The sequence below is a fragment of the Ursus maritimus genome, unplaced genomic scaffold (genome assembly GCF_017311325.1).
Source record: "Ursus maritimus isolate PB19 unplaced genomic scaffold, ASM1731132v1 scaffold_4, whole genome shotgun sequence".
NCBI lineage: Eukaryota > Metazoa > Chordata > Mammalia > Carnivora > Ursidae > Ursus > Ursus maritimus.
Window position 1 is genome coordinate 62,670,107 of NW_024426552.1, and position 15,755 is coordinate 62,685,861.

At 54.2% G+C, this 15,755-nt stretch overlaps 1 protein-coding gene across 1 annotated transcript; it reads left to right on the forward strand.

Annotated features, from left to right (window-relative positions):
- The first annotated feature begins 1,853 nt into the window (after positions 1-1,853).
- Positions 1,854-14,639, forward strand: NR1I2 (nuclear receptor subfamily 1 group I member 2). Its single transcript, XM_040621723.1, has 10 exons — positions 1,854-1,870; positions 3,233-3,379; positions 3,964-4,182; positions 5,295-5,428; positions 7,440-7,627; positions 8,503-8,777; positions 10,687-10,829; positions 11,012-11,128; positions 11,487-11,592; positions 12,939-14,639. The coding sequence occupies exons 1-10, from the start codon at positions 1,854-1,856 to the stop codon at positions 13,081-13,083; spliced, it is 1,491 nt and encodes a 496-aa protein (XP_040477657.1). The 3' UTR covers positions 13,084-14,639.
- Positions 14,640-15,755: the final 1,116 nt, after the last annotated feature.

The following is a 15,755-nucleotide window of genomic DNA, read 5'->3' on the forward strand; positions in this document are numbered from 1 at the left end:
CACAAAGGACAATATTAATAGTTGTAATTTTTTGTGATTTCTTTTCTCAGTCTTTCTCCCAAGGACATCTTCTCTTTGGTACCTAATTCTGTGTTTGCAACGTGCGTTCTTTTTCTTGAAGAAGACCCCTCCAATTGTACAAGCTGAGACCTCACATAAGCTGACTCATGGCACCTCCACTTGCCCACTGACTAAGTCGAGAACTTAATGAAATTTCTCCCGCACTAGCTGGGCAGGGTGTGCTGTTGGCTGGGGTGCTTCTGCTCACTGGCCGGCAAGGGAGCTGGGCAAGAGCCTAAGAGGAGAGTGCCCGTGTCTCACTCAGTGACTCTGGAGAATCACGGAGCAAAGTGCAGCGTGCCCATGTGCTGTAAGGGGTGCTCCGATGAACGCCAAGCTCTGTGGGTGCACGTTGTGGGGGGAGGTGGGAGAGCCCCTGAACCGTTGCACTGGGAGCTCAGTAAATGTCCTGCTTTGGCAACTGCCACAATGCTTTTTGGTTCAGCCAGTCTGCTCTTTCTGCCTTGTGGCTCCAAGACAATCATGGCTGGCTTTCTCTCTGGGATTCTTTTCTGGCCCCAGGATTAACCAAAGTCTCTCTTCTCTCCCGCTGTCTTACGAAAAACACCCATCATCAGAGTCTCCCTTTGGCCATTTACTCTCTCCTCTCCATGTCTTCATGCTCCTCCCACCTTGCCACCTGTGCCACTGGTCATGCGGGTCCCTGAACTTTGTTCTCTCTGCTCTTGACTCTTCCTCAACGACAATCTCCACTCTCACTTCCTTAGTGTTGTCTCTTTCCCAAATCTACTTCGGCACCCAGGCGAGGGTGTCTCTCCTGCTCTTTCCCCTTCTAGCATTTTCCTCTTCCTGCTCTGGTGAGAATTTTCTCCACCTCCAGACATCTCTGCTAAACTTGGCAACCCAACAGGCAACATCATGGGCTTTCTACTGGGCATTTCCTTCTTCCCTGCACACAAAGCTGCTTCCCAAGTCTATACCCGGTATCTGGCCTGGATGTATCGACAGCATGGCTCACGATGTTCTCACACACAGTCTCTCAATATCTGACTCCAAGGGTCACTAGTGGATGGCTTCCCACCCCCCTCTTCCCCAAAGTAGACTCTCTTCTCGGCACCTCCTTTTCACACATTCCTTCTGCTGGGGAGGAGCGTGAATATTCACACACTTTTCTGATTTTCTTGGTCTTTTGTCATGATCAGCCATCTACCCCATACCATCCAGGTCGTGTAAACACTCACGCCTAGTGTGCTGCCTCTCACAGCTCAATCCCCCTTGATCAGCAGGCGCCAGGTCTGTGGATAGGGCCTCATTTGGCCTCCTTTTGGAGCCTGAAGCTGCTCAGCTAGCACCATGCAGGTGCTCTGCGCGGGTGTCTGTGTGAGCCTCCTGTAGCCACTGTCCTCCACGGTCAAAGCCCACCCAGGGGCCATGCAGTTCTCATCCTCCAAGGCTGCCTCTGCAGTCCTTCCCCGGTTCCTGGGCAGCCCGGAGTCCTCCCCCAGCCCCACTTGGGGATCCTGGCTCCTTCCATAGCAGAAACTTAACTCCACGTTTCCTTTAGAATTTCCCTCCATTATCACCCTGGGATTCACCACTCTCCTTCCTTCCTTTCTCCCCAAGTTCAGACGTGTCCTCCCTGCAGTGCATGTTCTCCAGCATGCTCAGATGACCAAGCTCGGTGAGGAACAGGTGCGACCATCAGAGCGAGCCCAGATGGATTCAGTTAAAACTGCATGTTTAATTAGTCTTATTAAATTCACATGTACAAGAGATGTGGCTGGCACATACCAGTCACCCAGGCACTGTCATTTTCCTGTCCACAGGGCACCATGCCGGCAGGACTGATGTAAGGGGGGAGTAGGGTAGAACTGCAGGCATCAGATGGCACCCCCATCCACCCCAGGTCAGCTCTAACGGAACTCTCGGAGTTCTGTTTCCATGATCTCTTGCCACGTAATAAGCCTCCCCAAAACTTACGGGTTAAACCAGCCACCATTTTATTTTCTGCCATGATTCCGTGCTGCCAGAGCTCAGCTAGGGGTCCTGCTCCATGGCATCAGCTGGATGCTTACCTGGGCTGGGACGTCCACGAGGGCTTGCTCACTTGTCTGGGGCTTGGTGGGGAGGGCTGGAGCACTGGCGCATATGGGCCTTTCTCATCTTGTCCTCTCAGGGCTTTCCCTCTTGACATGGCCTCTCTACATGGTCCCTTTGGGTGGTCACCCCAGCAGCATAGCTAAACTTTCTCACACGGTAGGTTAGGGCTCCCCCAAAGAGCAGAAGCAGAAGCTACCAGGCCTTCTTGTGGCTTTGGCCCACAACTGACACAGTGTCATTTCCCCACAGTTGGTTCTCCACAATTCTATCGGTCACAGGCCATCCCAGATTCCTCGTGCGAGAGGACGCACTAGGGTGTGGATCCCAGAAGGTGTGGTTTGCTGGAAGCTGACTTCGGAGCAAAGCTGTCATGGGTTCTCCAACTGCGGCTTCATAAGGATATGAGAGAATGAACTACAGAATGTACCAGATCTGTTTACTTAACGGTAAACTTAGGCAAAACAAAGTAAAAGTTACACAAATGCTATGAGGTGAGACTCTGGCATTAATCCTAATACCTCCTCATTACAGAGTTGGAGAATGTATCAGTCAGACACAGTGTAAGTAAACATCTCCTCCCCTTTGTCCTTTGGCAGACAATTCTTTGCATGTTGAATTCTGCTGTTAAGTTGTTTCTGCTGGCTCTTGCTTATGGTGCCATGTTGGTGTTTGCTTCATGATTTGTGATTTTTTACTCATATTTCTTGAAAATTACTTGTGTGATTCTTTGTGCCTTGGTGGAAAGTTCCCCTAAAGAGCAGGAGTGTGTCTGCTTCTGTGGGTGTCCGGGAGCACTGCCCACTTGAGATCTCTTTACACCAAATCCGTAGCTTCAGATTTTTGGGAACACTCTAAGTATGCATTTTGTCTGCAAGCCCACATGAGGTTGGGATTATGATTTGAAAAATCAGGGGGGATTCCCCCCACATCTGCTCAGTTCAAGTTCCCCAGTCAGCCTATTTTATATGCAGTTTTCTGGAGGGGCAGTGTTGCAGACAGATTAATTTCTAATTCATATTTACAGGCAAAACTGTTTGCTTTCATCTTTCATGCTGCTGGAAATAGAAACTTTCGTGTTGAAATTTTACTAAAAGTTTTATTTGAGGTTAAGAAAAGGCAACATCATCAGTGGTGTGGTGGCCCTGGGCAATCAGTGCCCAGAGGCTTTCGGGAGGCATCATGAACAGGACAGATCCCCATTTCTGCTCACCATCCTCCGTGCTCATTCCAAGTATAGAGTTCAAGGCATACTGTCAAGGTGAACGTTCCCCGGGGCGAGCATCTCAAACACAAGTCTACCAAACGGCTGCCAGTTCTTTGATTACGCACTTATGCCCCAGCTTGACTGGGACGTGGGCCACTATCTTCCAGTGCTCTGGGAGCCTGGCTCCTCTCTTTCTCCCCATTTGCTTGGTTACCCTTTCTTCCCAGCCTTTTCAGCTTTCTCTGGGAGCTTGGGCCACCACATGCCTGAGAGGCTGTCTCCCCTAGGTCTCCCCATTCCCAGAAGCATCTCCAACAAGCGGCCTGTCCCCTGGGCCTCTGACCAGGTCATAGGCTAATCTCAGTCCATTCAAGAATTGCTCACCCAGGCAGGCTTTTCTTTTTCCTTCTCATTTCTTCCTCGTAACCTTCTCTTGCCATGTTCTTGTTCACATGTGTTCCTGCAAGGCCCTATTATTACACACACAGCCAGTGTGACATCTCTCCCGATAACGAGTCTAACCCCACCCCCAGTTCTCCCATGGTTCAGCGGACCGAATGTGAACGGCTCACAGGGAGGAGTGTCTCAGCACATCCCTGTCCAGCCCCTTCATTCCCTGTGGTTTTCTTCACTTCTAGACCAAGAGGCCTGGAAGCAAACCTGGAGGTGAGACCTGGAGAAAGCTGGAAGCATGCTGACCCTGTGTCCTACAAAGAAGCAGATTCAGCTCCTGGGAAGCCAGCCATCAGTGCAGATGAGGGAGATGGGGGTCCCCAAATCTGCCGTGTATGCGGGGATAAGGCGACTGGTTACCACTTCAATGTCATGACATGTGAAGGATGCAAGGGCTTTTTCAGGTAGAGTTACCTTCCAGCCTTCACCCACCTGTCACCCCAACACACTGGGTCACGTCTAACAGCTTCTGCCACTGGCCCACTGGGCACTGCTTCGGGGCCTCAGCTTGACCTATTCCTGGGTTCAGAATGTGGGGCAGTGGCCAATTCAAAAGCCTCCTACTGTTTCAGGAGAGCCATGAATATCTCAGAGGATTGTTTCATCTTCCATCTTCCTATCTTACCTGGGAAAGGGCCCCTTCCATTAAGATACCCCTTTTGTTCCTCCATGTGCTCTTGAATAAAATGGAAAATCAGTTCATAAAAGAGGAAAGAATTTGAAAAGCCAAAACACAAGTGCTCAAATCAGCTTCAGGGAGTGGTTGTTAAGCAAAGAATGGCATAAAAGAAGAATAGGACAAAACAGTCTCACCTAGAAACAGGCAAACAGGGAGGTCAAAAAATTAAGGACTGAAAAGTACCAGCTCACAGGAAGACAGACCTGCACAGAAGGGTTCACATTGTCCAAATGAAGACCAAAGCCCAATGCGGGGCTCAGATCAAGAGGAAAAGAAGCAGGCCAGAAAAGGAGGGAAGCAGAGAAAGAATGTGTGAGGAGCTGGCGTCTGCCCTCAGGGAGGGCCGGGTATGCGGAGAGCAGCTCCCACCTAGGGGCCCACTTGAGACCCTCAGGAGGTCCCGGGGCAGCCAGCATGACTTGGCCCTCTGCAGAGTTCTTGGTGCCTGGACATGTGACTGGAAATGGACCCTAGAGCCAGGACCCACCCTACAATCCGTAAGTTGGGCTGCCAGTCAGCAGCTGGGGGGCCAAACCCACAGGAGGACCTCCAGGGAGGCACTGCGGCAGCTCGGCGTCTCCTAAGTGAAGAAGCCCCGCTTTGGGGCTGATGTGGCGAAGCCTCAGGGGCTCTCCGGTCCCACGGGGTTCGGTGGGACTAGTGCAGGTCCAAAAGCAACCACGTCGGCGGCCACGTTCCAGCAAGAGATGAACATCTGTGTCGTGTGGAGTACAACAGGGTCCAGGGACAAGTGTAGCTTGGAGCCCCCACCCCACCCCCGGCCTAGGAAGCCTGGGTGTTCCCCGAACCTTACTTTCGCTCTTTGTTTTCTCGCAGGAGAGCCATGAAACGCAACACCCGGCTGAGGTGTCCCTTCCGGAAGGGCACCTGCGAAATCACACGGAAGACCCGGCGCCAATGCCAGGCCTGCCGCCTCCGCAAGTGCCTGGAGAGCGGCATGAAGAAGGAGAGTGAGCAGCGGGAAGTGCCCTGGGCGGGCAGGGGCGCGGCCTGGGGCGCAGGCGCACCGTGAGCCTGGGACAGGTGTACCGGGGCTCAAGTAGGAAGGAAGCGTGGGGACGTGTATGCGCACGTGTGCAGACACGCACAGGGGCCTCTGTCAGCGTGTGGCCTGTGTGCAACAGGCTGACTCAGGGAGGAGAGCTTGTGGGCCACACGCGCAAGCTGCCCGCCCCACAACCACGGGCCCATCCCGGAGGGACTTGACAGATGCCGGTGCACCTTTATTCTCTGCTCCGGGAGGTGTGGTTGGCATCTCAGTCTCCTTTTCCTCCGCAGATGTCCCTGCGTGATTCTTTATGTCGCCGTCATAATTGTCCTAAAGGTGGTTTAGCCAAATTGAATGAGGTGAACTGGGGAGAAGGAAGCCAGAGACACGTGGTGTGATATGACCCCCAACCTTCCAGCAGCTAGTGCCCATCAGCCTCCCAAACCTGGTGTCCTACAGAGGAACCATTTGCAGACAGGCGACAGGTGACATAGGATGCTCTCATTCTACCTGTCGATCTCTGGTGTACGCTTATGCTCCCAGGTCACTCTGAGATTAAAGCTGATGGGGAAAATGCTGGAAGCTTCCAGTGCATATTTGTCTCCATGGTTCACAGAGTGGGCAGCCTCTTTCAGGGGACAAGTTCCCTGGGCGCGTGGACAGAGGGCCTTTCCTGCAGGCCAGCTCAGAGTCAGGCCCTCACCTGGCTGTCCCTGCTGTTCCTCGTACCAACCCCCACCTCTTTGCTCAGCACATGTAAGCAGGTTCCAGAAATCCAAGGAAGACCCTAAGGCTCCAGGCTACATAGAAAGTGGCTGGAGTAGATATTTCTTGCTAAGCAGTAGCCCCGGCTCTCTAGGGTCCCAGATGCCTTGGCGGGGGTGGGCTCTGAGGAGTCTGGCTGGTGTCTAATCCACCAAAGAAGGTCACTGTCAGGTGCTGCTGACTGACCACTTACCATGTGCCTGGAGCCAGCTAGGCACACCATGCCTCATTGTGGCAGCAGCGCGAGGGGAGCACTGTCGCTCCAGATTATGAAGAAGGAAACTGAAAGAGGTTAAGGAAACTGGAGAGGTTAAGGAGCTTGCTCAAGGTCACTGCTAGAGAGTGGCAAAGCTGTCACTCAAAACCAGCACCTTTTGATTCTGCAGCCTGACTCTTCCCACCGTGCCACAAAGTTGTCACAAAACTACTGCCTCGGGCAGCACACCAGCTGCACCTCGTTCTCTGTCCTTAACCCAGGGTTTCCCCAGGGGAGCCCATGGTCTAGGACAGGGTGCACACCAGCTGCACCTCGTTCTCTGTCCTTAACCCAGGGTTTCTCCAGGGGAGCCCATGGTCTAGGACAGGGTGCATACCAGCTGCACCTCGTTCTCTGTCCTTAACCCAGGGTTTCTCCAGGGGAGCCCATGGTCTAGGACAGGGTGCATACCAGCTGCACCTCGTTCTCTGTCCTTAACCCAGGGTTTCTCCAGGGGAGCCCATGGTCTAGGACAGGGTGCACACCAGCTGCACCTCGTTCTCTGTCCTTAACCCAGGGTTTCTCCAGGGGAGCCCATGGTCTAGGACAGGGTGCACACCAGCTGCACCTCGTTCTCTGTCCTTAACCCAGGGTTTCCCCAGGGGAGCCCATGGTCTAGGACAGGGTGCACACCAGCTGCACCTCGTTCTGTCCTTAACCCAGGGTTTCTCCAGGGGAGCCCATGGTCTAGGACAGGGTGCACACCAGCTGCACCTCGTTCTCTGTCCTTAACCCAGGGTTTCTCCAGGGGAGCCCGTGGTCTAGGACAGGGTGCATACCAGCTGCACCTCGTTCTCTGTCCTTAACCCAGGGTTTCTCCAGGGGAGCCCACAGTCTAGGACAGGGTGGGTTTTTTTGTCACCAGCACGTCCCCTCCTGCTGCCTGGGGAGGGTCACCATGTGCAGCCAAGCTCCTGCAGGTGCTTGAGCCTGTTCCCGGCTGTCGCTGCAGTGATCATGTCCGATGCGGCTGTGGAGCAGAGGCGGGCTCTGATCAGGAGGAAAAAGAGAGAACGGATGGGCACCCAGCTGGTGGGAGCCAAGGGTCTGACTGAGGAGCAGCAGACAATGATCAGAGAGCTGATGGATGCTCAGACGAGAACCTTCGACACCACCTTCTCCAATTTCAAGAATTTCCGGGTATGAGGATTTCCCGAGTTGGCTCAGCCATTATGCTAGCTCCTCAAAACCCTAGTCTCATTCCCAGGGGTTCTCAAAGAGTGGCCCCAGTCCGCACAGCAGCAGGGGCCCTGGGAAATCATTAGAAATGCCAGTTCTCGGATCACTCTAGACCTGCTGAATCAGAAACACTGACCGTGGGGCCCAGCGGTTGGTGTTTCGACAAGAACCCCTGGGTGATTCTGACACATGCTCAGGTTTGAGAATCTCTGCTCTCTCCCTCCATGGCAGGTAGCAAGTGGAGCTGAGCCAGAAACAGAGTTTTGGAAGCTGAGTTACTCCAGGGTGGTCGGCCTTCAGGGCTTTGTGAGGACAGGGTCAGGACCTGTTGGGGGTCTGGCATTTGTGAACAGAGACACATTTGTCATCTCAGCAACAATAGCCGCGTCTGACGCCGGTGCTCTCTTCCTGCTTTCTGCTCACAGGCATGCAGGTGACCAGTTCCGCTCAGAGAGCTGTCAGCCAGTGACCCCGGAAGTCTGTTCTTTCCATCCGTGGCTCCCACAACCTCCTTTTTAAGTCAGGGATGCTTGGGACACACCCATAGGTGGAGACCCCTTACGTTCCCCTGGGCAGAGAGCAAACCCATTTCTGACCAGGCAGAGATGCGAGGGAATGTTGACGCACAGATCCAGACAGTGCACCACCTGACGTGTGTGTGCATGCACACGCGCATGCGTGTGTGTCTGAGTGTGCATGCGTGTGCGTGCGCTCGTGTGTATGCCTGCACTAGTGTGCATCTGCTCGGGCTGCAGCAGTGGCCTGTGTAGGAACCTGTTTGGGAGAATACATGCCGTCTCTCCTGTCCCCTCTCCACCTCCCGGCTCCTGTCTCAGCTTCCAGAAGCGCTCAGCAGTGGTGGCGAGGTTCCGGAATCTCTGCAGACTCCGGTGGGGGAAGAAGCTGCCAAGTGGAGCCAGATCAGGGAAGACCTGTGCTCACTGAAGGTCTCTCTGCGGCTGCGGGCAGAAGACGGCAGCATCTGGAACTACAAACCCCAGGCTGACAGCTGCGGGAGAGAGATCTTCTCCCTGCTGCCCCACATGGCCGACATGTCAACCTACATGTTCAAAGGCATCATCAACTTTGCCAAAGTCATCTCCCACTTCAGGTAGGACACAGTGGCTGGCTGGATGCGTGTGGAGAGGAGCGGGCAGTGGCCAGCAGGTGCAAAGGGTCTAGGGTGCATTCCCCTAAATCTGGGGGATATTGGTGCCAAAAGACGTTCCTCTATCTCTACCTACCCTGCCGCGTCAGGGCAGCTGGTGCTGCTGGGGAGTGGAGCCCTGGCTGTAGGCTCATTAGCTTGGGCCTGCCACGGAAGCCATCTGTGCCCGGCCTCCGCGTCTGCCATGATGCCCAGCTGCAAGGCTGTTGTATGAGATGAGAAAACGTCTTGGGAACGTCCGGCACATACACGGTGGACATTCAGATAGTGAACCTCTTTCCTGTTTTCCCGCGGAAGGGCAGGAATCACAAGTTGACAGTTCCAGAGCAAAGAAGGAGTAGGAAGGACAGGGAAGAAGTCCAGAGGGAGAAGGGGAGAGACAGGAATAGACTCAAAGAGAAGGTTGTGAAGGGTCCTGAGAACCAAAGGTTGGGCTCCTGAGACCTGGGTGTGGGGGCCACGATGGGCGGCTGGAGTTGGCAGGAACCCCGGGACCTGTGGCGTGGTGGCAGCCATAGCCCCATGATACGTAGTCTGCCTGGTATGGACATGGCCATGGTATATTTTTCCTGGGTCTGGCCACTGGCCTTTCCAGGCCTGGACAGGTACAGCTGAATCACACACACAAGGAACCCCTGATTCCATCAGTAGACAGAGGGCAGGTTATAGTCCAGGAGCCCACAGTTGCCCTGTGACACGCAGGCCTTATTTAATGGGGTGAGGGTGGCCACGGGTCAGATGGTAGCGAATTAGGTCAAGGCAGTAAGAGAAGGCCTGCTTACGTGTGTGGATCTTGGCAGACTCCCCCTGACATCCGATGACCCAGAGTGTAACATCAAGGTGTGAGGTTACTTGCATTTCTTGGGAGCGCAGTTGTGAGCACAATGCCTCCAGAGGTATGCATTACCACCGCCTTCATTCTACAAGTAGAAAACAGGTTCACCGAGGTCAAGGAACTTGCACAGGGTCGCAGTTCATCAGAGGGGCCGGATTTGGAAGCAGGGAGCACAGAGTTCAAAGCCAGCTACCCGCCAGGTCCTGAGCCAGGCGCTGGGAAACCTGAGAGAATAAGATCAACTTCCTGCGATTATGGATCTGAATGGAGAGGGGGTGGTGCAGAAAACAAGGGACCGAATTTCCAAGGAGACCAAAGCCAGGCAGAGGGCCCCTCAAGAGCCAGCCTCAATGTCCTCCTTCTGGGCTCCTACTGGGAATGCCCCTCAGTGGGGAGTCAGGCCTCTCAGATTGGGAGGGGGCTCAGCCTAACCACGAATGTCAGAGGTAGCCACTGTGGCTAGGCCTGTCCTCAGTGCCCGGAGAGGGGGTTCACGGCATCTGGGCTGCCTGGAGAGAAGCAGTAGAAATATTAAATCCAAAACGGACGGCAGGAAGCAGCTATGCCTTCAGTGTGGACCTCCTGCCAAGGGAGTGGCACCTGAGGAAGGACTTCTGGGAGGTGCAAAGACAGTGTGGCTTGAAGGACCAGCAGGATTTACTTACGGGTAGCTAAAGGGGCAGTCATCCCAAGTGGGGACATTGAGGCAGAAAGTAGGAGGCTGGGGACGAGGAGCCGAGGCATGCACCGTGGGCCAGAGGCTGTGTGGGGAGTTGGAGGAGACGGGGTGCCATGCTGCACTGGCAGTGCGGACCCCCGCGGCAACAGGCGCCTAGAGGGAGGGGGCGGGGAGGAGCAGCCTGCCTGGCTGCTGTGAGGGGAGGCATCGGAGGCGATCTGAAAGCCACTGCAGCCCGCTCCCGCCCCCCGCCCTGGCCCCATTTCTGGATATGGGAGGGGGCTGGCCTGTAGCACCCCGCGTGGAAGCTGGCACCCCCCCCCCGTCCTTGCCGCCAGGGACTTGCCCATCGAGGACCAGATCTCCCTGCTGAAGGGGGCCACCTTTGAGCTGTGCCAGCTGAGATTCAACACGGTGTTCAATGCAGAGACGGGAACCTGGGAGTGCGGCCGGCTGTCCTACTGCCTGGAAGACCCCGCAGGTGCCTGCGAGAGGCCTGCCGGCCCCGGTGGAGGGAAGGAAACACACGCGTGGAGGGAGGAGAGGAGCCACACCAGGATCTGCGGGTCCTGAGGTTGCAGGGCAGAGACTGGGCAATGGGAAAAAAGACCCCCTTGAGGGAAGGCTGAGAAGTTGGCCCCTCCATCCTACACCCACCTACAGGTGGCTTCCAGCAGCTTCTCCTGGAGCCCATGCTGAAGTTCCACTACAGGCTGAAGAAGCTGCAGCTGCATCAGGAGGAGTACGTGCTGATGCAGGCCATCTCCCTTTTCTCCCCAGGTGAGAACCCCACCTGTCCTGCCTGGCCACTCCCTCCCCCCCGGCCCCCGCCCCCGGCTTGCTTGCACCCCCTCAGCTGTAGCTGGAGGAGGTGGCAGGCCCACCCCTGCCCTCCCCAGGGAAGGGCCCAGTCGGTGGCCTTGCCCCCATTCATTGCATGACCAGGAGGGGGCCCTCCGGCTGGCTTCTCCTTGGCTTGGTGGGCTGACGCACCCTCGGAGGGCTACCCTCCGTTCCCTGCCTGGGCGCCTCTGGCTCCGGAAGGTGGTTGGCTGGCAATTGGCCCTCTCTGGGCCGGGCTGATCTTGTCTTTGCCCCGTGGCCTTGCTGGCACCATGCCGTCTTCCCTCCCCTCCAGACCGCCCAGGGGTAGTGCAGTGCAGCGTGGTGGACCAGCTGCAGGAGAGGTTCGCCATCGCCTTGAAGGCCTACATTGAGTGCAATCGGCCCCAGCCTGCCTACCGGTGAGCAGCAAGCAGGGAGGGTGTGAGGGGGTCGCTCCAGCAGCCCCGTCCTCTAGGCCCCCCGCCTGTCTGGGCCTCTCGGAGAGGGCAGCCTCTGATTCCCAGGGCTTTGGGGCCCTATTCTGGGGCCTCCACTGAGGCCTCCAGCCCAGTCAGTCTGAGCTCCAGCCTAACAACGGAGAAAGCTGAGGGGGGCCGGAGGCCAAGCCCAGCCAAGGACGTTGCTTCCTGAGGCACAGCTCCTGTCTGCCCTTTTCCACTCCTGTCGGCAAGGGATGGGTGCAGCCAGGTACTCCCCGAGGCTCCTACAGGCTCTTCTGACAATAGCCCGCAGTAACTAGCGCGGTAGTAAAGATAACTGTGACAACGATGATGGTAATAACAAATCAGTTTGCATGGAGAAGTGCCTGCCCAGGTACCAAGCAGTTTACACGTATTGTCCCCTTTAATCGTGAACACAGCCCCACGAGATGGGTGCCGCCACTCCCCCGCCAGGGTCTGGAGGCTCAGGGCGACTGCCTCAGGGTCCCCAGCCAGATCGGTGGGATCTGGAGGTGGCCCCGGGCAGACACATCCAGAGCCCATGCCTCTGAGTGCTACCTGATCTCCTGCAGGAGCAAACACGAGCAGACAGGGTAGGAAACTCCTTAGTTTGTTCTGGTCGTGGCCAAAGGAGGAAGGCTGCTCAGGGCTCGGCCCAACAGGGCTTTCCACCCCTCCACTGGCTCTCAGCAGTCCCACAGGCCCGGGCCTTGAGGGGTGAAGGCCGCACAGGGTATGCCGGCTGAACTTCAAACCTCAAGGCCTTCCTTGGCCCACTTCGACTTTATTGTGAGCTCAGCCTCTGGGCCATGTCTTGATTTGCGGGGTCCTCCCCTGTGTGGAGCCAGGAGGCATCAGGCAGACACTGGATCCCAGGTTGGACCCAGGAAGGGTCCGCCAGGCAGCCTGTAGTCCCTGCCTCCACAACGTCTCTGCTTGGTCCTGGCCCTCGGCCATCCGCCAGGGCAGGGAGTCCACCCCGCCCCCGAGACCGTCCTCTGTACCCGGCTCCAGCAATGCCTGGATTTTCCCATGGAGGTGTCTGTGCCCAAGGACTCCAGCCCAGGGTATGAGGGGCAAGCGAGGGGTGCAAGTCCGCGCCTCAGTCCCCCCAAGGCTGCTCTGCCCTTCTCACCCGCAGACGAAGAGAAGCTTAAGGAATTCAACCGAGCCTTGTCTCTTGGCTTGCCGGAGATGTTCTAAGAGTAATACGGCCAAACTTGTGCGACTTCAACACAGTCCCAGGGTTGGGGGATGGGGTGAGGGTGGACCGCACCCCCAACTTGTCCTCTGGCGGCCTGCAGCTTCCTGTTCCTGAAGATCATGGCCGTGCTCACCGAGCTTCGCAGCATCAACGCCCAGCACACCCAGAGGCTGCTGCGCATCCAGGACATACACCCCTTCGCTAGCCCCCTCATGCGGGAGTTGTTCAACATCACAGATGGCTGAGCAGCTGCCGCCTTGGGAGAGCTCCGAGGGGCAGCCGGAGCCAGAGTCCTGCCCTTGGAGCTGCCATTCCTGGGACCAGAGTGACGGATGCCGCCGAGAGCTGACGGTGCCCTTCAGGCCCTGCCTTCCCGGGGAACTCACAGCCGTAGCTCCGACAGTGCTGCCTAGCATTCCTCAGGAAAGGGACGAGGGTCTCACCAGGCCCCACCGCAGTCTGGGGAGAGTGAGGCCATAGACACTTTGATGGAGAGTGCACTGGCCTATAGGTCAGGCCCATCCAGAGGCAAGACCACCCTCCCCTTAGAAATGGCCCTGTGGTCTGGGCATCTAGTGTCATGGTGGGAGAGGGGAAGGGGTGACTGAGGCTGGACCATCCGAGAGTCTGTGCCCACACCCAAGTTCATTAGCTCCTGGATGTTTTCACTAAGTTCCCCTGTGTTCCCCACTCCAGTCATTCCCCAACCCGCAGCCTCCTATCCTGAGCTGCTCAGTGAGTTCCAGGCCTGTGTCCATCAGCAGGTGCATTCGTGTCTGTGAGAGAAGCCAGAAGGTCTACAGCAAACGTCAGAGGCTTGTCATGACCTCTGTGTCTATTCTTTCTTCCTTCTGAGTCCTTCATTCTGTGTCTTTGCATCCATGCAAACACATTAGTAAGCACCAACAATATGCAGCCTGCTATGGGGTATACGCCGACTCAGACATAGTTCCTGACCGCCAAGACTTTCAAGTTCAACTTAAGAAAACAAAGCAGACACACAAAGAGCTTTGATCTAAAGGCGTGGTAAGGGCCAGAAGAAGCACAAGGAATTTCTTCCTGTGAATGCTGAGCTATGTGGGGTTCTGCATGCACCGGGCGACCCAAGTGAGGGATCTCTGGAACATGTGTTGGTGGGAGGAAGGGCACTAACTGGCTGTGTGCACATACGTGTGACTTAGTGTAGGTCTGCTCCACGTCTGACCTGGGGCTTGGGTTTGCCCCTGAGGCTGGAACACTGGGGTGCTCTCTGCGACAAGGTTGACAGGCAGTTAATAAACATGCTAGCTATGCATGCACTCTAGGTTCCTGTTTGCACATCTCCTTTGAAAGCTAAAGAATATGAAAGTGGTTGCTTTGTTTATAGCCATTTTGAGTAAGAACGTTTTTGCCTTTTGTGCAAATTACATTTTGACTAATTTTAAGGCATCCTACACCTAAGACAAGACTTAGCAAATATGTTCCTGAGTTCAGTGGCAAATCAAGGCCAGAGGACTTGAATAATTAATTTTTGGCTAAAGATTTAAACCTTTTTTTTGGCCTTCTTTTCTGGGGAAAAAAAGAAATGTGGGTGTGGGAAAACAGAAATATTATTATATAATATACATATCTATTTCTTCATTACTTGTTTTACTATTGCCCTTTACACATCCGAAGGCTGTTGGAGTAAAAACAAAAATGATTTAACTTGGTTTAGCTCATAAAATTATTCCATATAAAAATCCATATAAAAATGACACACCCCACAATATGGTATATGTGTTGGTGTGTATATACCAAAATTAAAAATGCAGTAATTGAATTAATTTTTAATGTCTAATGTTTTGAGGCAAATGAAGCTATAAGTTAACTGAATTTTAAGGAACAGAGACTTGTTTAGCTTTTACCATTTCACAAGAAGCAGGCCCGACTTTGAGAACGTAAGAAATCATTGACACTCTAAGTGAAAGCAAGCAGACATATTCCTTGCCATTTCCCCAGATTTCCCAGCCTCTTCTGCATTAAGGATATAGAACACACTCATTTTTAGAAAAGAAACTGGGGAGGGGGGAGCTTCTCTCTCCAAATACAATGAACACAGGTTTTGTTCCCAGGAATTTTGTCTAATTACACTCATTGGGAAATATACATTTTATTCAACTGTATTCATAAATCATATGCATCTCCTCTTCCCTACTGAAATAATTTTGAGTGTGCTATTCACTCAAGAGCCCGAAATGATTGTTAAATATAGGCTACAGTAAGGCAAAATTAAGGTGGGATATCAACTCCCATGTCCTAGTATTGACTTTAAAAATACCTGGGTAGCTGAGTTGATATGTACATAGGATTTATATATCTTATCAAAATTATTGTAGTCCAAGTGTAGTTAAGATTCAAGGTGAGATACACCAAATTGCTCACACAGGGATACTTCAATAATTTTGTGGCTCTTGACTTTATAGGGCTAGGAGCCGGAGTCCACTTAGCTACTCTCAAACATTTGGATTGCTCCATTACTCCCTTTCCTGTGCCTTTGAACACATAGAACTGTCAGTTTCTAGGCATCCCTGTGGCGGCTGTTCATTTTCGAGGTCTTGTCTTAGGTGAGGATGGAGTCCGTCTCCAAAGCTCAGGAGAAAAGCCCTTCTAAGTAAGTACTGCTTGCCTTCTGGCCCCCTCATGAGCCAGAGACACTCAACAGCCAAGCTCTAACCGGCCCAGACATTAAGGACCCAATTAAAGCATTGACGTCAACAAGTTTTCTTGTGGGAAGGCTGCGGCATGTGTGTGTGTGTGTGTGTGTGTGTGTGTGTGTGTGCGCGTGTGTGGCCTCTCCTTTCTGGAGAAGAGGATGTAAAGAGAAACAGACATTTGATTGGCCATCCCTTCCCAGCTTCTGACAACTGTGGGCCGCATCATGGCATGTTACACAGCA